Source organism: Rhinoraja longicauda, chromosome 41, assembly GCF_053455715.1.
Source record: "Rhinoraja longicauda isolate Sanriku21f chromosome 41, sRhiLon1.1, whole genome shotgun sequence".
Lineage (NCBI taxonomy): Eukaryota > Metazoa > Chordata > Chondrichthyes > Rajiformes > Arhynchobatidae > Rhinoraja > Rhinoraja longicauda.
The window spans coordinates 8,181,214-8,207,204 of NC_135993.1; the positions used below are offsets into that span (position 1 = coordinate 8,181,214).

General features: G+C 43.7%; 1 protein-coding gene across 1 annotated transcript in view; it reads left to right on the forward strand.

The window, feature by feature from the left end:
* The window catches only part of LOC144611738 (adenosine deaminase domain-containing protein 1-like), a 39,916-nt gene extending 18,370 nt beyond the window's left edge, over positions 1–21,546 (forward strand). The window contains exons 5-11 of the mRNA XM_078430971.1: positions 4,413–4,538; positions 6,135–6,285; positions 9,975–10,142; positions 11,209–11,423; positions 16,739–16,973; positions 18,690–18,822; positions 21,345–21,546. Coding sequence (XP_078287097.1) covers positions 4,413–4,538; positions 6,135–6,285; positions 9,975–10,142; positions 11,209–11,423; positions 16,739–16,973; positions 18,690–18,822; positions 21,345–21,455 — 1,139 coding nt within the window. The 3' untranslated portion in view covers positions 21,456–21,546. The remainder of the gene's footprint in view (positions 1–4,412; positions 4,539–6,134; positions 6,286–9,974; positions 10,143–11,208; positions 11,424–16,738; positions 16,974–18,689; positions 18,823–21,344) is intronic.
* Positions 21,547–25,991: the final 4,445 nt, after the last annotated feature.

A 25,991-nucleotide genomic window follows, 5' to 3' on the forward strand; every position in this document is an offset into this window, starting at 1 on the left:
GGTCACAGGGAGAAGGTGGAGATGGGACCAGAGGAGCCAGAGGAAGCCCACGTGGTCACAGGGAGAAGGTGGAGATGGGACCAGAGGAGCCAGAGGAATCCCATGTGGTCACAGGGAGAAAGTGGAGACTCCACATAGATAGCGCCGGAGTTCAGGGTGAAATCATGGTCTCTGGCGCTGTGAGGCAGCAGCTCTACCAAGTGTGCCATTCTTAAATCTTATTTTAGCACGAGCCCCTCGGTGCTCACCTCCCTCCCCACCTCACGGGGTAAGTGAAAGAACATTGAGCAGTGGTACTTCACCAGCTGCCCCGGAGAGACTCCTATTCGTTCTGCACCTCTCGTGTCTCTTCACAGATTTGTTGGATTTTTTAAAAACACTGAATCTAAACATGCTCTTATTTCCTATAAGAACATTTGCATTTAGTAAGATTTCATCTCATGCAGATCAGTCAGTCCAACCTGGCACACATTTGTTTATGTCAATTCATTTTAGCTGTCTACACAAAGTTAATGCACAATGGAACAAAATAAATATAAGCAGGTGTACGCCATCCAACCAACTTCACTATTCACATGATAATGACGGATTTCTTTGTTACCTCAGTGCCACTTCCCTGCACTAATCTCATATCCCTTAGTTACTTTATTGTCTAAAACTTATCAATCGCTGTCTTGAATGCACTGGGTAAAGACTCTCTACGGGCCTCCTGGGTAGAAAATTCTAAAAAAAAATACTGGTATTAGTAGTCAAGTCAAGTCAAGTCAATTTATTTGTATAGCACATTTAAAAACAACCCACGTTGACCAAAGTGCTGCACATCTGACTAGGAAAAAAAAGAAACATACAGTGGCATTGTAGACAGCATTGTCAGCATTAAATAGATATTAGAGCATTTCATCCATCGCAGTGTTTTGTCAGGCACAAGAGACTGCAGATGCTATAACCCAGAGCAGAACAAAAAGCTGGAACAATAGACAATAGGTGCAGGAGTATAAGAAAATAACTGCAGATGCTGGTACAAATCAACGGTATTTATTCACAAAATGCTGGAGTAACTCAGCAGGTCAGGCAGCATCTCAAGGAGAGAAGGAATGGGCAACGTTTCGGGTTGAAACCCTTCTTCAGACTGAAGAAGTGTCTCGACCTGAAACGTCACCCATTCCTTCTCTCCTGAGATGCTGCCTGACCTGCTGAGTTACTCCAGCATTTTGTGAATAAATAGGTGCAGGAGTAGGTCATTACACAACAATTGCCTTCTCCCTGGTAGGCTCCAGTACAAGCTGTTCTAAGAATGCATCTCGGAGGCACTCCACAAGCTCTCTTTCCTGGGGTCCATTACCAACCTGATTTTCCCAGTCTACCTGCATGTTGAAATCTCCCATAACCACTGTAGCATTACATTTGCGACATGCCAATTTTAGCTCTTGATTCAACATGCACCCTATGTCGAGGCTACTGTTTGGGGGCCTATAGATAACTCCCATTAAGGTATTTTTACCCTTACAATTCCTCATTTCTATCCATACTGATTCTACGTCTCCTGATTCTATTTCACTCTTTGCAAGGGAGTGAATATCATTCCTTACCAACAGAGCGACACCACCCCCTTTGCCCACCTGTCTGTCTTTTCTATACGTTGTGAATATTCAGTTCCCAGCCCTGGTCCTCTTGTAGCCATGTCTCTGTGATTCCCACAACATCATGCTTGCCAATGCAGCAGGTCAGGCAGCATCTCTGAAGGCAAAGGATTTTTTTGGGTTGAGGCCCTGTATCTGGTCTGAGCATAAAGGGGAGATAACCAGTATAGGGGTGAGGGGGGTGGATGAGTGAGGAGCTGGCAAATAATGGGTGATTCAGGTGAGAAGGGGGTTAATTGGCAATAGAGCCAGGTAGGAGAGGGGGAGATGGTGACAGAGGATGCAAAATTACCACAAAGGACTGCAGATTATGGAATTTGATAAGAAAAGACGAGTAGAACCAAAGAAGGGAGGGATGGTGGCAGGTGGAAACATGGGGAAGAAATGAGAAAGTTATTCAACAGGTTCCTATTAAATATTTTCCCTCTCACCTTAAACTTGTGTTATCTGGTTCTTGATTCCCTTACCCTGGTTAAAAGACTCTGCATTCACCCTATCAATTCCCTCATGATTTTATACACTACTATAAGATCACCCTTAGCCTCCGCGGTCTAAGGAATAAAGTCCTAGCTTGTCCAATCTCTCCCTATAACTCGGGCCCTTGAATTCTGACAACATCCTTATAAATCTTATCTGCACTCTTTCCAGCTTAATAATATCCTTCCTATAGAGGAGTGACCAAAACTGAATATAATACTCCAAATGCTGCCTCACCAACATCTTGTACAACTGTAGCACAATGTCCCAACATCTTTTCTCAATACCATGACTGATGAGTGCTAATGTACCAAGAGCAACCTTTATCACCCTATCCATCTGTGATGCCACTTTCAGGAAACTGTGCACCTGTCGAAGGTATTTATTCACAAAATGCTGGAGTAACTCAGCAGGTCAGGCAGCATCTCGGGAGAGAAGGAATGGGAACCCATTCCTTCTCTCCCGAGATGCTGCCTGACCTGCTGAGTTACTCCAGCATTTTGTGAATAAATACCTTCGATTTGTACCAGCATCTGCAGTTATTTTCTTATACTAACTGTGCACCTGTACTACTGGATCCTTTTGTGTTACAATACTTCCCAGGGCTCTACCATTCACAGTGAAGGCCTTGCCCTGATTTGACTTCTCAAATGTAACACATTGTGGCGTTTGTCTTGGGCATGGGGGGCCGACTGGAGGCCGTGTCAATTGACCGCTTAAAGCCGGCGCATTTGGACATCGACCAACCGGTGCGGGTTGCCCAGCCTCGGCCCTCTTTGCAGCCCCCTCCACCTGTCCCTGTGCCTCCCGGCCAGCCCCTCTGTCGGCCGATTTTCGTACGTGGTCCGGTCGGGTTGTACGAACGCCAGTGCATTTCGTGCCTCTGGTTCTGGGGTGTGGGGGGGGGTCCTGTGGCGGCTCCCAAGGGTCGGGCCAAACCACTACCGAACCCCTCGGCACGGGAATGGGAGCGGCCCTTAGCTACGGGGATAAAGGACGGGATTTTAGGCGCAATCTCTCCCTGGCAGACTCGACTGGTCTAGAGAACACCACAAAATAAATCCCTCCCGAAATACCTGGCTCCTCGCCTTTATTTCGGGCTTTTCGACGCGCCACAACATCACACTTATCTGCATTGAACTGCACTCGCCATTGTTCAGCCCACTTGCCCAGCTGATTCAGATCCTGCTGTCATTTTCGATAACCACCTTCACTGTCTATGATACCACCTACTTTAGTGTCATTTGCAAACTTACTAATCATGCCTTGCACATTCTCACACATTCCATATATTCTCCACACATTCTCCTTGTCTTCCATCGAAATAAACACATTCCTTTTATTTATTGGTTACTAAGCAGCAAGTGTGTTCCCACATTCTGCAGTTCAAATGTGTCAACACTTCCTACTCGGCTTGTGTTAAAAAATCAAAAAAACTGTAAATGCTGGAAATCTGAAATAAAAACAGAAATTGCTGTGAAGAATCAGCAGATCGGGCATCTCCTCTGAAAGGAGAAAACAATGATTCTGGTTATTAAAAATGAGAAAGAGAAAAAAAACGTTAGTTTTTCGTTGGCCAGCGTGCTGGGGTGAATCTGCTTAATGTCATGTTGTGAGGTCTATTGCATTTGCTTGATTTTAAATTATCGACCCAAAAAATTGTATCCCAGCCAATCCACTGTCCGCTGTGCCACCACAAACTAGAGTCTAGATTAGTTGCTCAAGTCTCTGAAGTGAGCCTTAATTAGAGTTTCTGACCAAAGGTGAAAATGCAGCCTCTATTCTGAATGTGGTACTTGTGAAGAGTTAAGGGCGGCACGATGGCGCAGCGGTAGAGTTGCTGCCTTACAGCGAATGCAGCGCCGGAGACTCAGGTTCGATCCTGACTACGGGTGCCGTCTGTACGGAGTTTGTACGTTCTCCCCGTGACCTGCGTGGGTTTTCTCCGAGATCTTCGGTTTCCTCCCACACTCCAAAGACGTACAGGTATGTAGGTTAATTGGCTGGGAAAATGTAAAAATTGTCCCTAGTGGGTGTAGGATAGTGTTAGTGTGCGGGGATCGCTGGGCGGCGCGGACCCGGTGGGCCTGTTTCTGCGCTGTGTCTCTAAACTCTAATTGACATCCTCTTGCAGCTGTATATTTTCCTTTTGGCCTGCGAGATGACATGGGAAGATGAGGAGTAATAACTTCGTGGGAATTCCAAAATATTTAAATGAAATAATTTCTTAAAGTTTGTAATTTCTCTTCTTACTAAATCTGATATTGGAGTGCCATCCCTTTTGATTTATTTCAGAAAATCTGGTCATTCATCCTATCCGTTGTGCAGCAATTAGCACTTGCATGTTAAATATGCTCGTGGAACATCTTCCAAAATGCAAAAGCTCCAAAGGGACCCTGGCTGCCTTCATCGTAGAGAGAGGTAAGAGTGTGTGGCACTTGATTATGATGGAAATCTGAAGTTCGCGAGCATAAAATAAGATTTGTTCTTCTCTCTCACTTTTTTGTTTTAAACAATCTGTCATTAAATTTAACATCTGTTGTGGGAAGGAGACAGTAAATACTGGGAATTTAGGCATCTTCTGCAGCGAGGGAGAAACACAACTACAAAGGGTCCCAACCCAAAATGTCGCCTTTTACAGAATTAGGTGTGCCAGCAAAGCATTAAAATCCCCAAAGGTAGGAGCAAGATGGAAAACTCTGTTTGAATGAGTGCAGCTCTGGTAATGCAATAACTCTACTTCATCTAGGACAAAGCAGCCTGCATGTTGGCAACCCATCTGTCATCCTGAATATTTATTCACAAAATGCTGGAGTAATTCAGCAGGTCAGGCAGCATCTCAGGAGAGAAGACCCTTCTTCAGACAAATGTCATCCTGAACATTTGTTCCCTGGCCAAGTATTTGCTTTGGCGACTGTGATATCACCTCCCAGATCTATGGCAGTGCTGGTGAACATCACCAGATTCCCCTCCAAGTTGCACAGTTTTCTCACATAGAAATAAATCATATTTCTCGACCCAAAACGTCACCTGGTCCTTTTTTTCCAGAGATGCTGTTTGACCCGCTGAGTTACTCCAGCTTTTTGTGTCTATCTTCGGTTTAAACTAGCATTTACATATTTTATCATTGCTGGGTCCTGTGAATTCGGGAACTCACTGCCCTACATCACAGTGGAAGTAACTTCAAGAGAATGGCTCGCCACTCCCTGAAGGAAATTTTAAGCGCTGATTTTAAATACCAATTTGGCCAGTGACACTCAGATCCCCAAAATTGAATAAACAGAAATTGTGTGCAGAAACTGGCCATTTTGTCCAAATGATCTTGGCTCCCACAATGCTCCCTCATATTATTACATCAAGCTCTGTTCAGGTAACTTAAAGTTTTGAGAAGCATAAATATCGATAATCTGTATGACTTTGGGGGGAGAGGTAAAAAGAGGAATTCATTTTTTTCTTTTAACTAAGTAAAGATCATGGAAAAAGCTAAATTTCTCTTTGGGAATCGGGAAGAAGGTACAGGAGCCTGAAAACTAAACATCCAGGTTCAGGAACAGCTTCTTCCCTACAACCATTCGGCTATTAAACACTCCAACCTCCAAATAAGCTCTGAACTACTTCGATTATTATTGCACTATTCTTGTCTGCTTTTTATGTGTACGTATATATATGTGTGTGTGTACACATTCATACACACACACACACACACGCATTCAACAGTGCAACGCATTAACTAAAGTATGAAGAAGGGTCTCGACAAAACGTCACCCATTCCTTCTCTCCAGAGATGCTGCCTGTCCCGCTGATTCACTCCAACATTTTGTGTCTGTCTTTATCTAAAGTATAAAGTTTCCATATGCATGGAAAGGAATAGCTTTAATTTTTAGTGTCCGTATGAAGTGGTCTCAAGCATTCTATACTGTTCAATCAATGCAGAATATTTATTTCTGCTTCAGCAAGAATATTTCAATCTTAACTTCAGAATGATGTTCTTTACTGCCGTTGATTTTGGCTCGGCAGTGACAGAAGATTGCAATGGCGAGACTGGTGAACAGTATGAAGTTGTTGCTTTAGGAACAGGAGATGCTTGCTACAGTGGTTGGATGTGTTTTGATGGCCGCTTGCTCCATGACAGTCACGCTGCGGTGATTGCAAGAAGAGCATTGCAAAGGTAATGACGCGGAAAGTTTGTTTAAATGCATGTAAATGAAGCCATGAGATCTCCATCACCTGTCTTTAATATACTCGGTGTTCCACTATATGGAATATTTGCAAGTAGTTCATCCATATGCGGATAGACAAAGAAAAGATTTGCATCCTGGAGACATTGCAAAGAGGCGAGTCTGATCCCTTGGAATGGAATTGAGGGAAGATTGGAGAAATTTAATGGGCTTGGTTGGAACAGGTTCATTAACATGTGAAATTGAAATATGTAAAAAAGATTAATTCAAAACCAAGTGACCCAAAACGTCACGTATCCATGTTTTCCAGAGATGCTGCCTGACTTGCTAAGTTACTCCGAAGGTATTTATTCACAAAATGCTGGAGTAACTCAGCAGGTCAGGCAGCATCTCAGGAGAGAAGGAATGGGTGACGTTTCGGGTCGAGGGTCTGAAGAAGGGTCTCGACCCGAAACGTCACCCATTCCTTCTCTCCTGAGATGCTGCCTGACCTGCTGAGTTACTCCAGCATTTTGTGACTAAATACCTTCGATTTGTACCAGCATCTGCAGTTATTTTCTTATGCTAAGTTACTCCAGCACTTTGAGTCCGTTTGTGTGGTAACCTGCATCTGCAGTTCTGTTTCTACATTTTGACTGTTCCAACTGCAAAATCTCCTCAAGCTAAGCGTACTTTGAAGAAGTTCGCCTCTCTCTGGGAGTTCTCCAAGACACTCTCTCAGTGCCCCCCCCTCTGATTCCTGCTGCTCTCCACCCTTTGTCCTGCCTCTCCCCTTTCCCAGCTTTCTTCCCACCCCCCCTACAAACAGTCTGAAAAAGGGGTCCTAACCCGAAACATCAACTATTCATGTTTGTGTCCCTTTTGTAACAAAGTTTCAAGCTAGCGAAACGCAAATTTAGGATTGACGATGAGAAATGCATCAATAAGCAACATAGAATATGTTTAGAAAAAGAACTGCAAATGCTGGTTAAATTCGAAGCTAGACACACAATGCTGGAGTAACTCAGCAGGTCATGCAGCCACCCGGGAGACGTTTCGGGTCGAGATCCTTCTTCAGATTGATTCAGGGGAGGGGGCGGGACAAAAAAGGAATATGTTTATTCATTTATGGGGTGTGGGTGCTTAGCAAGGCCAATAGAGCATTTCTTGACCAACCTAAATTTTAAAAGAATTGAATGGCTTGCTAAATTAAGAGTCATCTGCACGATCAGTCTGAAGTTCTATGTAGGCGACAGTAGATGATGAATTTTTCTCTAATGGGTTTTTTTCTGATCCCTTGGATTAGTGGTTTCTATTAGTGAGACCAGCATCTCTTTGACAATTCCAGATTATTTAATACACTGAATTTAAATTCCTCAGCTGCGTGGTCGAATAGTCTAGGCTTTTAGACATTAGAGATACATCGTGGAAACAGGCCCTTCGGCCCACCGGGTCAATGCCGACCATCGATCACCCTGCCAGCGCTATCCTACACACGAGGGACAATTTATAGAAGCCAATTAACCAACAAATCTGTACGTCTTTGCAGTGTGGGAGGAAGCCAGAGCACCCGGAGAAATCCCATGTGGGAAATATACAGACAGCAGCCGTAGTCGGGATCGAACCCGGATCTCTGGTGCTGTAAGGTAGTAACTCTACCTCTGTGTCACTGTGCTGCCCTTTTGGAATTAGTCCTGTACTAACCATTCCTATAAATCTACACAGGTTTAGTGCCCTCCATTATAGGATTCAGCATTATATCTAATATCTTTAGTGTACGTCTTTGATTTTTTTCAGAGCGTTTGATGTGGCTACGTTCACCCAGAGAATTGTGAATTTGCCACAGAAGGCAGTAGAAGCCAATTCACTGGATGAATTTAAAACAGAGTTAGATAGAGCTCTAGGGGCTAGCGGAATCAAGGGATATGGGGAGAAGGCAGGCTCGGGTTACTGATTGTGGATGATCAGCCATGATCACAATGAATGGCGGTGCTGGCTCGAAGGGCCGAATGACCTCCTCCTGCACCTATTTTCTATGTTTCTAAATGTTGGATGGATAAGACGTCTTATGGATTTGTTCGTTTTCTGAACTTGAGTCATGGGCTTTTAACTTTCCACGCTAACTGCATGAAATGCAAGTAATGAAATTTGACGATCTTCTACTAAATAGATGGGCACAAACACTTTGTAATAAACTAAACTTGCCAACAACCTGCTTGCAATTGCTGTACTATCAATGCTGGCTGGTAGCACAAGGACAGTTCCAGAGTATTTAACCTTGTGCCTTTCACTCATTCAGTGACTTTTAAGCCTTTTGCCTATTCATTGTCCCCATATATTCACATCTTCGTTTTGTTTAGATATTACAATAGACAATAGGTGCAGGAGGAGGACATTCGACCCTTCGAGCCAGCACCGCCATTCAATGTGATCATGGCTGATCATTCTCAATCAGTACCCCGTTCCTGCCTTCTCCCCATACCCCCTATCTTCAAGAGCTCTGTCTAGCTCTCTCTTGAATGCATTCAGAGAATTGGCCTCCACTGCCTTCTGAGGCAGAGAATTCCACAGATTCACAACTCTGAGACTGAAAAAGTTTTTCCTCATCTCAGTTCTAAATGGCCTACCCCTTATTTTTAAACTGTGGCCCCTTGTTCTGGACTCCCCCAACATTGGGAACATGTTTCCTGCCTCTAACGTGTCCAACCCCTTAATAATCTTATACGTTTCGATAAGATCTCCTCTCATCCTTCTAAATTCCAGTGTATACAAGCCTAGTCGCTCCAGTCTTTCAACATATGACAGTCCCGCCATTCCGGGAATTAACCTAGTAAACCTACGCTGCACGCCAGGTCATAGAAGTTATACAGAACAGAACCAGGCCTGTTTGCTCATGCCATCCAAGATGCCCCATCTACGCTAGTCCCATCTGCCACTAGTCCTCCTGTAAATGACAGGCACATATAATTTCTACAAAGGTCATAGGGTAGTCATCAGGACTAAAACTTTGGGCTTTTTTTTTCTGCCACTTCGGGCAGCACGGTGGCTCAGCGGTGGAGTTGCTGCCTTTCAGCGTTGGAGACCCGAGTTCGATACCGACTATCGATGCTTTTTGTACAGAATTTGTACGATCTCCCCGTGACTGCGTGGGTTTTCTCCGAGATCGTCTGTTTCCTCCTACACTCCAAAGACGTACAAGTTTGTAGGATAATTGGCTTGGTATATGTAAATTGTCCCTAGTGTGTGTAGGATAGTGTTGATGTACAGGGATCGCTGGTCGGTACGGACCCGATGGGCCGAAGGGTCTATTTCCACACTGTATCTCTAAACTGAACTTTCCCAGCATTGAGCTTTTTGAATATCAACAAAAGCACAAATCGGGGATCAAATTTGGCATATGTCTGCTCCATAAATCTTACTTTCACAACTCAATGCATCAGTCTGAAGTTTGATTTCCTTTTCAAGACCAACTTTTATTATTGTGGAGGTTTAATGAAAAAGCTCTAAAATCATCGTTAAATATACTCTGGGTCAGGTAGCATATGGAGACAGAAGTGGTTAACCTTTCAGATCTGTTACATTTCATCAAAATGTATTATTTCCAAGATTTTGTTTTGGATTTCCTGTGCTATTTATTTTTGGATGAAGGATTTGTAATTGTTGTGAGGCAGCATTGTGACGGTGCTTTTTCATTTTGCAGATATTTGTTTAAACAGCTCCTCCTATTCTGCAGCAATGATCCTGTGCATTTAGAAAAGTGCATCTTCTGCAAGTCTTCAGAAGATGATTTCCTCTCCCTAAAGCACAATATATTTCTCCATCTCTATCTCAGCAGTGTGCCAAAAGGGGCTGCTCAGAGCGTTCTTATGTAAGTGCTTTAAAGTAATGCTCTTACAATTCTACTACAGATGCTTAATGCTCTGGTTAATTGAGTCAGTTTGAATAGCAGATGTAGATGTTCATTTATCACTAATCACAAATGTGAACAATGAACCAAGAATGTTGAGATATAATTTGGTTTCAAAGGTCGTTTATTGTCACGTGTACCAATTAAGGTACAGTGATAATCGAATTGCCACACAGCCATACTAAAAAAAAGCAACAAGACACACAACCACATAAAAGTCAACATCAGTCTGAAGAAGGGTCTCGACCCGAAACGTGATCAGTCTGAAGAAGGGTCTCGACTCGAAACATCACCCATTCCTTCTCTCCTGAGATGCTGCCTGACCTGCTGAGTTACTCCAGCATTTTGTGAATAAAAGTCAACATAATCACCCACCACAGCGGATTTCCCCACATTCCTCACTGTGATGGAAGGCAATAAAGTCCAGTCTTCCCTCGTTGGCCCAATTCCCTTTGGAAACAAAGTGCATGAGTTGCACCAGGGATAAAGTGCATGAGTTGCACCAGGGATAAAGTGCATGAGTTGCACCAGGGACAAAGTGCATGAGTTGCACCAGGGATAAAGTGCATGAGTTGCACCAGGGATAAAGTGCATGAGTTGCACCAGGGACAAAGTGCATGAGTTGCACCAGGGATAAAGTGCATGAGTTGCACCAGGGACAAAGTGCATGAGTTGCACCAGGGATAAAGTGCATGAGTTGCACCAGGGACAAAGTGCATGAGTTGCACCAGGGACAAAGTGCATGAGTTGCACCAGGGATAAAGTGCATGAGTTGCACCAGGGACAAAGTGCATGAGTTGCACCAGGGATAAAGTGCATGAGTTGCACCAGGGATAAAGTGCATGAGTTGCACCAGGGATAAAGTGCATGAGTTGCACCAGGGACAAAGTGCATGAGTTGCACCAGGGATAAAGTGCATGAGTTGCACCAGGGATAAAGTTTATAGTCTTGATAAGTAATCGTATTATCATCTTGTCAGATCTATGTTACCCTGCTTTGAATTTACGTCATTGAATAATGTTCGCAGGGACTCTGTGCCATACCGGAATCCTGAGATGAGACTTCACATTCATTCAAAAGGCTCTATCATGCCAGCAGCAAACTGTCGCCCAAGTGTGACCTCGACCCATGTCTGCTGCATGTCGGCCAGCGATAAGCTGAGCAGATGGATGGTGCTCGGAGTCCAAGGTGCCCTCCTCAGCCACTTCATCAAACCTTTATATATAACCAGTATTGTCCTTTGTAAGTACAGCAGCGTTCATCTGCAGAAGTGGTCTTTGATAGTTGGGGAGGGGAAATGTTTAACTATGTCCAAAAGTATGTTTTCTGTAAATGGTCCCCTGTATGTATGGTAGGACTAGTGTACGGGGATCGCTGGTCGGCGTGGACCCAGTGGGCCGAAGGACACTGTATCTCTAAACTCTACTAAAAAGATGAAGTTCCCTCTTTTTGAGTTTTTAGTGCAAGAACGTGACAAATAGAAACTGGAGCTGATCGTGTCCCTCCTGGTGCTCGCTTCACCCTTCAGTAAGATCATGGATGATCTTGAACTTCCGCTTTACTTCCCTGCACCCGCCCCATGGGTCTTGATTCTCCTAATATCCACAAATCTATCAATATCTTAATTTCCAGAGTCCTTATGGGTAGAGAATTCACCACTGACTGACAAGCTTTCTTTCACCTCCGTCCTAAATGGCTGATGCCCTTATTTTGAGACCGTGATTCCAGGTTCGAGATACCCCCGGTGGGGATAAAGATGCTTCCTGCATCCAGCCTGACAAGTTCCACAATCATTTTATGTATTTCGTTGAGATTACCTCTCATTCTTCTAAAGTTGTCAGAGTTTGTGCCCAATCTGTATCACCGGTGGCGCAGCGGTAGAGTTGCTGCCTTACAGCGGATGCAGCGCCGGAGACTCAGGTTCGATCCTGACTACGGGCGCCGTCTGTACGGAGTTTGTACGTTCTCCCCGTGAGTTTTCTCCAAGATCTTCGGTTTCCTCCCACACTCCAAAGACGTACAGGTATGTAGGTTAATTGACTGGGTAAATGTAAAAATTGTCTCGGTGGGCCGAATGGCCTGTTTCCGCGCTGTATCTCTAAATCTAAAAAATCTCGCTTCAAGCACATCCACCACCTTCCATTGAGGGACGTTTCGGGTCGAGATCCTTCTTCAGACTGCTGAAGAAGGGTCTTGACCCGAAACGTCACCCATTCCTTCTCTCCAGAGATGCTGCCTGTCACGCTGAGTTACTCCAGCATTTTGTGGAAATCTTTGGTTTAAACCAGCATCTGCAGCTCCTTCCTACACATCACCTTCCAATGCCAGGAATCAATCCGGTGAACCTTTGTGGCACTTCTCTCACTGCATTTTGTGTCTGTCTTCGATTTAGAAAACATAGAAAATAGGTGCAGGAGGAGGCCATTTGGCCCTTCGAGCCAGCACCGCCATTCATTGTAATCATGGCTGATCATCCACAATCTAACCCATGCCTGCCTTCTCCCCATATCCCTTGATTCCACTAGCCCCTAGAGTTCTATCTAACGCTCTTTTAATTTCATCCAGTGATTTGGCTTCCACTGCCCTATGGAAGAGAATTCCACAAATTCACAACACTCTGGGTGAAAACATTTTTTTTCACCTCAGTTTTAAATGGCCTCCCCTTTATTCTTAGACTGTGGCCCCTGTTTCTGGACTCCCCCAACATTGGGAACATTTTTCCTGCATTTAAACCAGCATCTACAGTTCCTTCCTACACAAGAATATCCTTCCTTTGATAGGGAGACCAGATATGTACACAATATGCCAGGTGCAGACTCTCCCAGAACCTAACCACATTGTGATAAGATCATTTTTCTTTTGTATTCAAAACCTCTTCAAATAAAGGGCAATCTTCTATTTGTTTTCCTTATTACTTGCTATACCTGCATGACAACTTTCAGCGATTTCCATTGAAGGAGACACAGGTTTATTTCAATCTCTCACTATCTAAAAAACAGTTTTCTATTTTCTATCAAAAATTATGAATTTACACCGTTCCATATTATATTTCAGTCCTCACCCATTCACTTAGCTTTGCTATATCCCCATGACCAACCCGGGTCCCTCACAACCTGCACTGCCACCCAACTTGAGATGATCAGCTCACTTGAAAACATTACAACTGGTTCCGTCCTGTCAGAAAATCATGTGACAAGAGCAGAATTAGGCCATTCGGCCCATCATCTACTCTGCCATTCAATCATGGCTGATCTATTTCTCCCTCCTAACCCCATTCTCCTGCCTTCTCCCCATAACCCTGACACCTGTATTAATGAAAAATCTATCTAGCTCTGCCTTAAAAATATATCCATGGACTTGGCCTCCACAGCCTTCTGTGGCAAAGAATTCCACAGATTCACCACATGTTGACTAAAGAAATCCCTCCTCATCTCCTTCCTAATGGAACATCCTTTAATTATTAGGCTATGGCCTCTAGTCGTAGACTCTCCCATTAGTGGAAACATCCTTTCCTGATCCACTCTTTCCAAGACTTTAAATATTCGGTACGTTTCAATGAGGTCCACCCTCATCTAAACTCCAGCGAGTCGAGGCCCAGTGTCGTCAAACGCTCCTCTTGTGTTAACCCACTCATTCCTGGGATCATTCTTGTAAACCTCCTCTGAATCCTCTCCAGGACCAGCACATCCTTCCTCAGATATGGTGGCCAAATATATGGGTAGATATGGTGCCGATTCTCTTACCCCCCACCCCTCCTCCGCAAGTCATTAATGTAGACTGAACACCCAATCCTTGCAATGTCCCAAGATTTTTTTGTAGAGATACAGCACAGAAACAGGCCCTTCGGCCCACCGGGTCCGCATCGCCGAGCGATCCCCGCACACTAACACTATCCTACACCCACTAGGGACAATTTTTACATTTTGCCCAGCCAATTAACCTACAAACCTGCACGTCTTTGGAGTGTGGGAGGAAACTGAAGATCTCGGAGAAAACCCAAGCAGGTCACGGGGAGAACGTACAAACTCCGTACAGACAGCACCCGTAGTCAGGATCGAACCTGAGTCTCCGGCACTGCATTTGCTGTAAGACAGCAACTCTACCGCTGCGCCACCGTGCAAACTGCGCTCCTCAAAATCACAAACGACATTCTCCTCTCCTCCGACGCTGGCAACCTCAACATCCTCATCCTACTTGACCTCAGCGCCGCCTTTGACACCATAAATCACTCCATTCTCCTCACCCGACTTGAAACCTCCCTTAACATCACCGGCACAGCCCTATCCTGGTTCAAATCTTACCTCTCTGACAGACACCAGTTCATCTCCATTAACAACTGTAAATCCCCCACCGCTCCCCTCCCCCAAGGTGTCCCCCAAGGCTCAGTCCTTGGCCCCCTCCTCTTCATCCTCTACCTGTTCCCCCTTGGTCAATTAATCCGCCGTCATGGTCTCAACTTCCACTGCTTCGCCGATGATATCCAGCTCCTCATCTCCACCAAGTCAATCTCCTCCACCACACACTCTACACTGACAAACTGCATTACTGAAATAAAATCTTGGCTTCAATCAAACTTCCTCAAACTCAATTGCAACAAATCTGAAATCATTATCATTGGTCCAAAAATGCTCACCAAATCCACCCAAAACTTCATCCTCAACATTGATGGTCTCCCAGTATCCACCTCACCTCACATCCGGAATCTTGGAATCATCCTTGATCAAACCCTCTCCTTCGACAAACACATCAAACACATCACAAAGACAGCCTTCTTCCACCTCAAAAACATTGCCCGTCTCCGTCCATCCCTCTCCTCCACAGCTGCAGAAACCCTCATCCACGCCTTCATCACCTCCCGTCTGGACTACTGCAACAGCCTCCTCTATGGCGCACCCTCAAAAATCATCAATAAACTTCAATACATTCAAAACTCCGCTGCCCGTCTACTCACACACACCTCGATCCGTGACCATATCACCCCCGTCCTTTATAAACTCCACTGGCTCCCCATCCCCCAGAGAATCCAGTACAAAATCCTCCTCATAACCTACAAAGCCCTCCATAACCTGGCCCCATCCTACCTGACCGACCTCCTCCACAGGCACACTCCCACCTGCACCCTCCGCTCTGCCGCTGCCAATCTCCTATCCCCCCACATCCGGACTAAACTCAGATCCTGGGTGGACAGGGCTTTCTCCATCGCTGCTCCCACCCTATGGAACTCACTACCCCAAACCGTTAGAGACTCCCCCACACTCACCACATTCAAAACATCGCTGAAGTCTCACCTGTTCAGTACTGCCTTCAACCACTGAAGGTCACCTCACCTTCTGTCTCCTTTCTCTGTTCATTTATTTATTTACTTATTTATCTATTTATTCATTTCCCCTATGTTCTCAAAATCTCTGTAAAGCGTCTTTGAGTATATGAAAAGCGCTATCTAAATAAAATATTATTATTATTATTATTAAGATGGGCATCATTTAACCCAGAAATGACCCAGACATTAATCAATGTTCATTATTTGTCTCTAATTTTGTTTAATTGCTTTGCATGGCATCTTATCAAAGTCATCTGAAAGTTCAAATATAGTAAAGATGCACCATCTGACTATTTGGGTGACGAGGGCCCCTTCCAATGCTCCCTTCCCACTCAGCTGATTCACTGGAAGATTTATTACACAACTATGTAACATTTAAAAAGAATGAGTCTTGGTGTATTAATCCAGTGTCAACCGGCTGGTTCAGCACCAGCCAAATCCCATGGGTGCCAGATTATCAAATGTACTGTCCATGTACATTCTAGTTCTAAAAGCAATTTCTAATTAAACATTGCCACCAGACCTCTACTCGCTGGAGTTTAGAAGGGTGAGGGGGGACCTCATTAAAACTTACCGAATAGTGAAACATCTGGCTAGAGTGAAGATGGAGAGGATGTTTCCACTAGTGGGAGAGTCTAGGACCAGACGCCATAGCCTCTGAATAAAAGGACGTGCCTTTAGAAAGGAGGTGAGGAGGGATTTCTTCAGTCAAAGGGTGGCGAATCTGTGGAATTCATTGCCACTGCCGGCTGTGGAGGCCGTCAATGGATATTTTTAAGGCGGAGGGTTGACAAATTCTTGATTAGTAAGGGTGTCAGGGATTATGGGGAAAAGGCAGGAGAATGGGGTTGAGAGGGAACGATGGATTAGCCATGAATGAATGGCGGAGTTGACTTGATGGCTGAATGGCCTAATTTAGTTTAGTTTGGAGATACAGCATGGAAACAGGCTCTTCGGCCCACCGGTCCGCGCTGACCAGCGATCCCCGCACATTAACATTATCGTACACCCACTAGGGACAATTTTTACATTTGCAAAGCCAATTAACCTACAAACCTGTAAGTCTTTGGAGTGTGGGAGGAAACCGAAGATCTCGGAGAAAACCCACGCAGGTCACGGGGAGAACGTACAAACTCCGTACGGACAATTCTGCTCAATAACTTATCAGTGTGAATGCCGGATTTGTAAAAAGTGACTATCAATTGAATTTGAATACTTCTCTGTATTTCCAACTCAGCTGACCAATTTCACGCCATGACTATCGTCACGAAAGCCATCAATCAACGGGTGGATGAGAGTTTGAATGAGAAGCTCCCTTCCCCATTCACAGCTGTGAGGGCACATTTCTCCCATTGCAATGGAGAAGAACCAGGGGAAGTAGAGGCTCTGTACAAAACACTGAGCATTAACTGGTGTCGGGGTGATACCTCTGTGGAAATAGTAGATGGAGCAACAGGAAAGATCACGGAAGAGTAAGTGCACACCAGTTCCATTTTTGTTTTCTGAAGTAAATATTTAAACTTAAAATCTACAATCTCTAACTGTTATGTTATTGGGATAGAAATGCCAGTTCTTTGCATTTAACACTCATATCAAATCACATGGTGTTACTGTGGATTGTCATATTTTTAGATTCGTTTAGTAATCAAAAAGGATCTCTTAACTTTTTTGGAGATGCAGGACGAAAACAGGCCCTTCAGCCCACCGAGACCGCACCGACCAGCGATCCCCGCACATTAACTCTATCCTACAAACACTAGGGAAAAGTTTACACTTGTACAAGCTAATTAACTTACAAACCTGTACTTTTTTGGAAAGTGGGAGGAAAACGAAAATCTCTTAGAAAACCCACAGTCACAGGGAGAATGTATAAACTCCGTACAAACAGCACCTATAGTTGGGATCGGACCCGAGTCTCTGGCGCTGCAAGCGCTGTAAGGCAGTAACTCTACCGCTGTGCCACCCTCTGGCGTGTTGGAAAGAAAACTGCAAATGCTGGTTTAAATAGAAGGTAGACACAAGATGCTGGAGTAACTCAGCGGGTCAGGCAGCATGTCGGGAGAGAAGGAATGGGTGACGTTTCGGGTCTCGACCCGAAATGTCACCCATTCCTTCTCTCCAGAGATGCTGCCTGACCCGCTGAGTAACTCCAGCATTTTGTGTCTACCTTCAAGACAACTTGGTGTCTCTTCTGGATTATTATTGCTAAACCAAAGATAAACTGGGTGCCTTATGATAATGTCCTAATCTTCAACACAGTAACGCAAGAAAAAAAGATGAACAGATTGGCACAGCTCGTAGGTGGCTGGGACTGTGAGCCAGCTGCTATTTGCAATCCTCATCTCCAGTGCTGTCTGCATGGAACTTGCAGGGGCTCTGTCCATGCAAGATTTCTCCTGGTTTCTGTTTTCCCCTCCCATCCTAAAAATGTGTGTCGGCATGTTAATTATCCACTGTAAATTGATCTTGGTATGCAAGTAAATGGAAAAATCAGGAGACTTAATGGAATGTGGGGAGAATTTAAATAAATATAGGGTTGATGTAAATGGGTGCTTGATAGACACGGCAGATTTGATGGGGTCTTTTCCCATGGTTTACTTTACGACACCTATAGTACATTCAGAAAGTATTCGGACCCCGTCACTTTTTCCACATTAATCACTTTGCAAAAATTTCCAAACACTTGTTCTCGCTTTTTTATTATGGGGTATTGTGTGTAGATTGATGATTTAAAAAAAAGAATTGAATCCATTTTAAAATAAGGCTGTAAAGTAACAAAATGTGGAAAAGGTGAAGGGGTCTGAATACTTTCTGAATGCACTGTATAATGATGTGTTTAAAAATGTATGTTGTGCAGGGTTGGAAATCTGTACAGATGTGTGACATGTACTGAATTTCACAGTAATTAAATGCAGATTACTTTAAAGCTATCTGCGCAAACTACATTTTAGAAAATTAATGTGGAGAATTGCTGAAACTTACATAATGGCAAATCCTCTAATATTAACGTTTGTATGAAAGGCATGTTGTATTGAGTTTGTATTTCAGAAAGTTAATTTCTGTATTTGTTAAAAAACAACTCAGTGCTTGATAAGAATACTGTGATCACTGAGCAATATAGGATGGCTGTTTCTAATTTCCAAGTGGGTTTAGCTTTAAATTGTTTCTCTATAACTTTACTACTTTAGTTCCCCTTTTAAGAACGGAATCGACAGTGCCAGTCGATTGTGCAAGGCTGCCATGTTTTGTTCCTTTCAACGTTTGGCAAAAGCAATGGATAGACCAGAGTTACTAGAGTGGTCCACGTGCCATGAAGCCAAGGTAAACAGATTTCTAGTATGCACAGAGGAACAGCTACAGCATTACACCCAAGTATTTAAACAAAAAGAAAATTAATATATTTGAAGTGAAGGAACTATAAAAGACAATGGAGCGCAAGAACCCATAAAACCCACTTATTGCACGGCAGAATAACATTGCCTGCAACTTTACAAGCGCAATATCTGTCCAGTTTGGAAAATCTCTACTCATTTTTTACTGCTTATTCCTTAGTGTATTTCCATTTGAATCTGCAAAAACAGCACTTTAGGCTAGTGATTGTCAATAAATGAGCTGAGAAAAGGGTGAAATTAGCCACATGTGGGATTCCTTAAACCATTTCATCCTGATTTACGATTTCCTTTCTTCATAAACAGCTGGAAGAGGTTTACTATTTCGGATGTCAATACCTTCCTTAGTCCATTTGCAAGATAACGGTTGAATGGGGCTTTATTGTCACATGTGCAAAGTGCAATTTTACAGTGAAAATTCATACAAGCAGCCCCAGTAGAGTATCACCATACCACCTCTGATTAGCAGTTGTACAAAAATAGTCCACTGAGCCTGCATGCAAGAGGCACCATTTTCCAAATCCATTCTCCAGTTGTTATGAGGTGCTCGGTTCAGACTGCTGTGGGGCCTCCAGCCAACGCCTTCTCTTGGTTCACCAACAACCGATGTCCCTCTCCTTGCCCATCCACCTTTGTTCCCTGGGGGAGCTACCCACAGCTGACCTTGACGCCGGTTCCCTCTCCTCTTCGACCGGCCTCTGGTGTTCAAGGGAAGACTTGTGATGGTTTGGCTGTGGCTGCCGGGTCCTAGCACAGCCTGTAAGATGCCTTCCTCAGCTCAGGATCCTGTAATCTATTAGTCATACTACACAGCATGAAACAGCCCAACTTGCTCCTGCTGACTAAGTTGGCGTTCTGGGCTAGTCCCATTTCCCTACATTTGGTCCATATCCCTCTGAACCTGTCTAACCATATTTGTCCAAATATCCTTTGAAAGTCAATTATATGAGCAAGCACTGGCTCTACCTTAAAATACAGCCATTTTAAGCATTCCCCTCGTGCAAAGGCTTAGGCAGCAAAAAATCAAGACCGTAGAAATGTTTTTTTTCCAGGGACCTGCATGATATCAACCTCTGTATAATAATTTTTGCAGGAAAATTGTTTTAGAATTAAATTCATCATTTGAACTTCCAGTCCTTGTGCTGTCTGTCTCCCAGTGAAGTGAAGAACACAGGTTCTCTCGAACAATAACCTTGCAGCTACAACCCTTTTGCTTTAAGCAGAGGTCCTGCAAGGAAAATCTATTTCTTGTGCAATGTGGCACAGTAATTTGCAGTTCAGCAAAACTACTACAAAAAAAGTGCGGCACAGTGGTCGAGTTGCTGCCTCACAGCGAATGCAGCGCCGGAGACTCAGGTTCAATCCTGACTACGGGTGCTGTACTGTACGGAGTTTGTACGTTCTCCCTGTGACCTGCGTGGGTTTTCTCCGAGATCTTCGGTTTCCTCCCACATTCCAAAGACGTACAGGTTTGTAGGTTAATTGGCTGGGAAAATGTAAAAATTGTCCCTAGTGTGATAGTGTTAATGAGTGGGGATCGCTGGGCCGAAGGGCCTGTTTCTGCGCTGTATATAAATCTAAAAAAAAAATCTATCCAAGATGAAACCTGAAGCTTATAATTTGTGCTCTCCTATCTGTGGGACAAATCAATTTCCTTCCAGTTATAAACATTGATTATATAAATCTCATTTTTACTGACTTCCCTTGCAACACCTTTGCAAAGAACATTTTTACATTATGATTCTGAGACTATTGACTAGTATAAATGGACAATCGCTTTTTGTACCATTGTTTCCACTGCCAAAGGTTAGTTCTTTAGCAATTATCCAACCAGTCTGACTGTCCCCGATTACATTTTATCTCTGTTTGCTTTGTTGTTACCTCGCTAACAATGATCTATTCTACATCTTCCTTGATCCCCCCCCCCTTCGATGTCTCATTCTCACACCCTACACTTCCTTATCTCTGTATCTCCCCCCTCCCTGACTCTCAGTCTGAAGGGTCTCGACCCAAAATGTCACCCATTCCATCTCTCCAGCGATGTTGCCTGTCCCGCTGAGTTATTCCAGCATTTTGTGTCTACCTTCCATCTCGTTCTTAATTCCCTAACCCTGGGAGAAAGACTCTGCATTTATTTTTTATGCATCCCGTGTAATTTTATACATCAAATCATATATATGATAAAATCATAAAATATTATTCATTTCATTATATCATTTATATAATGATATATATTTAATATATATATTAAATCACCCCTCAGTCTCACATGCTCATGAACTAAAGTCCTAGCCTGCCTAACCTCCCTATAACCTAGTCCATTGAGGCCTGGGAACATCTTTGTAATAATTTTACTGCAACTTAGCATTATAGCAGCTATTACAATTATTTATCCAGTTTGATTTAAATTGAATATCATGCCTAGGTAAGTGACCTACTTTGTAATCATTTCAGATAGAAGCTAAGAAATACCAACAAGCCAAGGGCGTTGTGAACTATCATTTCATATCCACTGGAGCCGGTCCATGGCCACAGAAACGCTTAGTGGACAACTTCAGCAAATAGATCTTACTGGGATATAAAAGACCTTAACTGATTGTTATTATTCTTTGTTTTAAAAAAAATCATTCTGAAGTTAATGCTGGAAATGCCTTAGTCTGAGGATCAGTGTCTTTTTCAAGCAACGCTTATTTAATTTGTGTATCACATTTTGCTTTCAGATCATGTTACTGCTTTCTGAAATTGTTTTCTTTAAATAAGCACCCATTTGGTTTGTACGTTTCAGTTGTAATATTAAAGTGCGGTTTCAAGGAACTGGATGTGTTGAACTTCATTTTTTTACCTTCCCCTCCTTTGTTGCGGCTTTGCGTTTTGATACGCAGATTTATTGTCACCAGCAGCTGCACAAACATGTGAAAGTCATGGATGTTAGAACAAGAATAAGCCATGTATTTATTCAAGCTTATCCCCAGGTTCAGTGTGATGACTTACTGTAGCTGGCATGGGAAGAGACCGATTACTGAGGCAAGATCATTGAAATCAATGGTGAGGAAGACAAAGGGTGGCACAGTTGCTGCCTCATAGTGCCAGAGACCCCGGTCCGATCCAGACTACAGGTGCTGTCGGTAGAGTTTTACGTTCTCCCTGTGACCGCGTGGGTTTTCTCCGAGATCTTGTTTCCTCCCACACTCCAAAGACGTGCAGGTTTGTAGGTTAATTGGCTTGGTGTATGCACAAATTGTCCCTGGTAGTAGGATAATGTTAATACGTGGGGGTCTCAGGTCGGTGCAGACTCGGTGGGCCGAAGGGCCTGTTTTCGCGCTATATTATCTCTAAACTACGAAGGCAAATCTTACAAGCTTCACCTCCTGACATAGAGGTGGATCTTTGTGCTGAACAGGGGACAAGCAACTTTTAACTGGCTCCACTGTGATCATTATAATGAATTCCACTGGAGGATGAGAAGTGTGCAGTGTTCTGCTCTGGCTAATCATGTGTGGCCATTGCAGGGCAAATGGCTGGCAATGTCATGCTGATACTCTTGACTGCATCATCACTGCACCTAGACCCCAACCAGCAGAACATCAGAGTCCTGATGAAAATGGTAAAAGATGCAAAAGTGACATCTTCAGCGATCCTACAGATGAAGCAGCCCAGTGAGGGAGCTGATTAAGACCAGATGACTCAACCTGATCCTGGATAGATTTTCTGTGCCCCAAGCACCCAAGTCAGATCCACTGAGATTACTTTGGTATTCTTCTGACCACTCCATCAGTGGTCAAAAGAATACCAAAGTTGGATAACTGCCCTGGGGTGTAGCAGTTGAGGGGTACAGCAGTTGAACATCTTGCTATTGGCCCCGGGGAGAATCAAGGAACTGAAAAGGGATTAAGCAGGTTGGGAAAACTGAAGACTCTTGGGATTGCTGATGCACAGGTTGGAAGCACTGAAGAGTGTCTGAGGATCCTTCAATGCTTCTACTCTGGGGCTGTAGAGAGCATCCTGTCCGGTAACATTACAGTCTGGTTTGGGAACAGCTCTGCCCAGGACAGGATGGCCCTGCAGAGAGTAGTGCGTGAACTATACTCGCCCCCCTGCAGGACCTATACATCAGGAGGTGTAGATCGAGAGCAAGCAAGATTATAAGGGACCCCTGCCACCCCAGCAACGGACTGTTCCAGCTGCTACGGTCAGGCAAACGCCTCCGCTGTCACGCTGTGAAAACGGAGAGGATGAGACGGAGTTTCTTCCCACAGGCCATCAGGACTGTTCACTTTTATAACTCCAGGACTAAATTTTGTCTACTCTGTATTCTTTAATTTATATGCTGTAACTGTAATTCTTTTTTTTTGGCACAATCCGCAGGCATTGCCACTTTCATTTCACTGCACATCGTGTATGTGACAAATAAACTTGACTTGAAGAGGAACATGGAAGTTCTTCATCCTATAACGTGTTCAGAAAGGAAGAGGGTCAGACATACTTGCTCAATTCCACAAGTTTGCAAAATCCCAGGTTGGTGGAGGTGAAGGAGGAATCCTGGGAGTTGAAGAGGCAGCAAGCCTCACTCTTAATCAGATCCTATTGAGAGTTTGGGCTGAGGCAACAAAACTGCCCAGCTAAGTTGTACTTGGGTCTTTGAAACTGGATGGTTTCAGGCCTCCTGGAAGTGTGCTTTCATTGTAGGTAATCCATGAGAACTAGCATTTAGGAGATTGAGGATAGCACTGGATTATAATTTAGCTGTGCCCTCCAACAGTCAAAATTATTCAACTCAGAGGCTCTTTGATAAGTTTTTAGATTGTTTAATTGCCTAAATATTCTGTCCCCAAGCTTTTAGAATTGTAGAACAGTGCAAGGTAGATTAAACAGAAACCTCAGACCTCATGGAATAGCTCATCACTTATTCAATAATTTAACAATGAACTATTTATAATTCATTGGAAGGTGGGACACTGAGCCATTGACACAGAAAACAGCTATAAATTTCTTCCACAACTGTTTGCAAGGTTGTAACTGACTTTGTCAGTGAAACTAAATAAGCTCCCCTTGGCTAATTCCCTCCATCCCAGGTGCCTCTTCATTACACACCAAAGCAGTGCCTAAAACAGAGGCATGTAATGTGATCAAACCTAGTTAAGCGACCCACAAATTATAGGTGCCCAGATGGCTGCACACTAGGATTATAAAGTACCCACATTATTTAACCCCTTGTGTTATTGTCATTCCAACAATGTTCTTTTGGTTGATCAATTCCTCCAGCAGCATAGCACTCAATCAGGGATCTTCCAAAAGACCAAGCAACAAGTTCTACACCTCAACTCCAGACAGGTACAACTTCCTACCACTCCAATTTAGCGGGTTCTAAAGTATACCAGCAAGACTAATGTGGGAGGTGCTGATTACATGGATACTTTCTGAAGAAGTCTGAAGAAGGGTCTCGACCTGAAACGTCACCCATTCTCTCCCGAGATGCTGCCTGACCTGCTGAGTTACTCCAGCATTTTGTGAATAAATACCTTCGATTTGTACCAGCATCTGCAGTTATTTCCTTACACTACCTGTTGCTCCACTGCGATTTCTCCTCAAGGTATGTCCACTTTGAAGTTGTTCTCCTCCTCTCTTTGACAAGAGTTTAGCAACATGCTCTCTCACTACTCCCCCTCTGGGATTTCTACTGCCCTCCTACTCTACGACCACATTTTGACCCAGACTCGCTACCACAGCCACGTCTGCTTTCTTGGGACTTGCCTACTTGTTTAACCTATATCCTTCCTTTGTCCCACTCCCCTGACATCAGTCTGAAGAAGGGTCTCGACCCGAAACGTCGCCCATTCCTTCTCTCCCGAGATGCTGCCTGACCTGCTGAGTTACTCCAGAATTTTTGTGAATAAATACCTTCGATTTGTACCAGCATTTGCAGTTATTTTCTTATAACCACTGAAGACAAGTATATCACCTGCTTAACAATTTTTATCCAAGACTACATTGGGAAGTTTGGCCATAGCCTTCCCTAGAGCCCACACTACCATTCCAACCATTGTAGTTGTTCAACGTTGAATTATATTTTCTCCCCACCTACAGAAGGGCATCTGACCAATGTAGTAAACAGTAAAAATACTAATTCAGCCACGCATGATCCCAGTGGATTAAGCCTTTAAGTACCAGTATTAACCATGAGATTATCACTAACATACACAAGCAAACAGGCTATTCAACAGCACAGATGGTTAGATGAGCTTTGCAAATATACCACTCAAGTTTTCCAATAATTTTCCCAATGTCCAGTTTTTTATCCTGTAGTTACCTAACAATTTGACAAGTTGCCCAGTGTAATCTTTTGGACCAGTTTTCCCCTCTGTGGGACCTTGTGAATAAGCCTTACTGAATCCCCTGTAGATTACAACCACATACCCTCATTTAATTCCCTCAAAGTTTAATTTGGATCTCCATTTAAAGTCTCATTGGCCATCTGCGATTAATCGGTATGTAATCAATCCTGTACTTCATTTTCCTCACTCCAACATTTCCCCTAACTGACCCGCAAGCCTATAATTATAGATCCAATTCAGGGGTAAACAAATCAGAATGTCCTCCAGTTATCTAGCACCAGGACAGATGAGATTTGAAAATGCCAATGCCCCAAATCTCCCATAATAGCCTGCAATACATGTCAGACCCAGGGCAATTATCCATCTTGGTAAACAGTCCAAGAATTCCACCCAGCCCTTCCTACAACTAAATAGCCACTGCCATACAGACGAGAACTATTAATTTAAGACGACCCATGTACTTGCTCCTTGGGGCTTTCCTTGCCCTCAATATTAATGTTTCCAATTATAGCCAATGATAGATAACACTCTGCAAAACAAGTAGATACTTGCTTGAAACTATGGAGATCTGCCACAGTTAACCAAACAGCCTCTTGCTACAAGAGAGTGGTTAAACATTTTGTTTCCAGGGCAAAACGCAAATTGTTGTGACTACAAATTAAACTGAAATACCTGTAACCAAATCATTATGTAAAGAGGACTCACTGCTCAGATGTAATACACCATATAACAATTAGGACTGGTCAGAGTGCAAAGACCGCTGAACTAT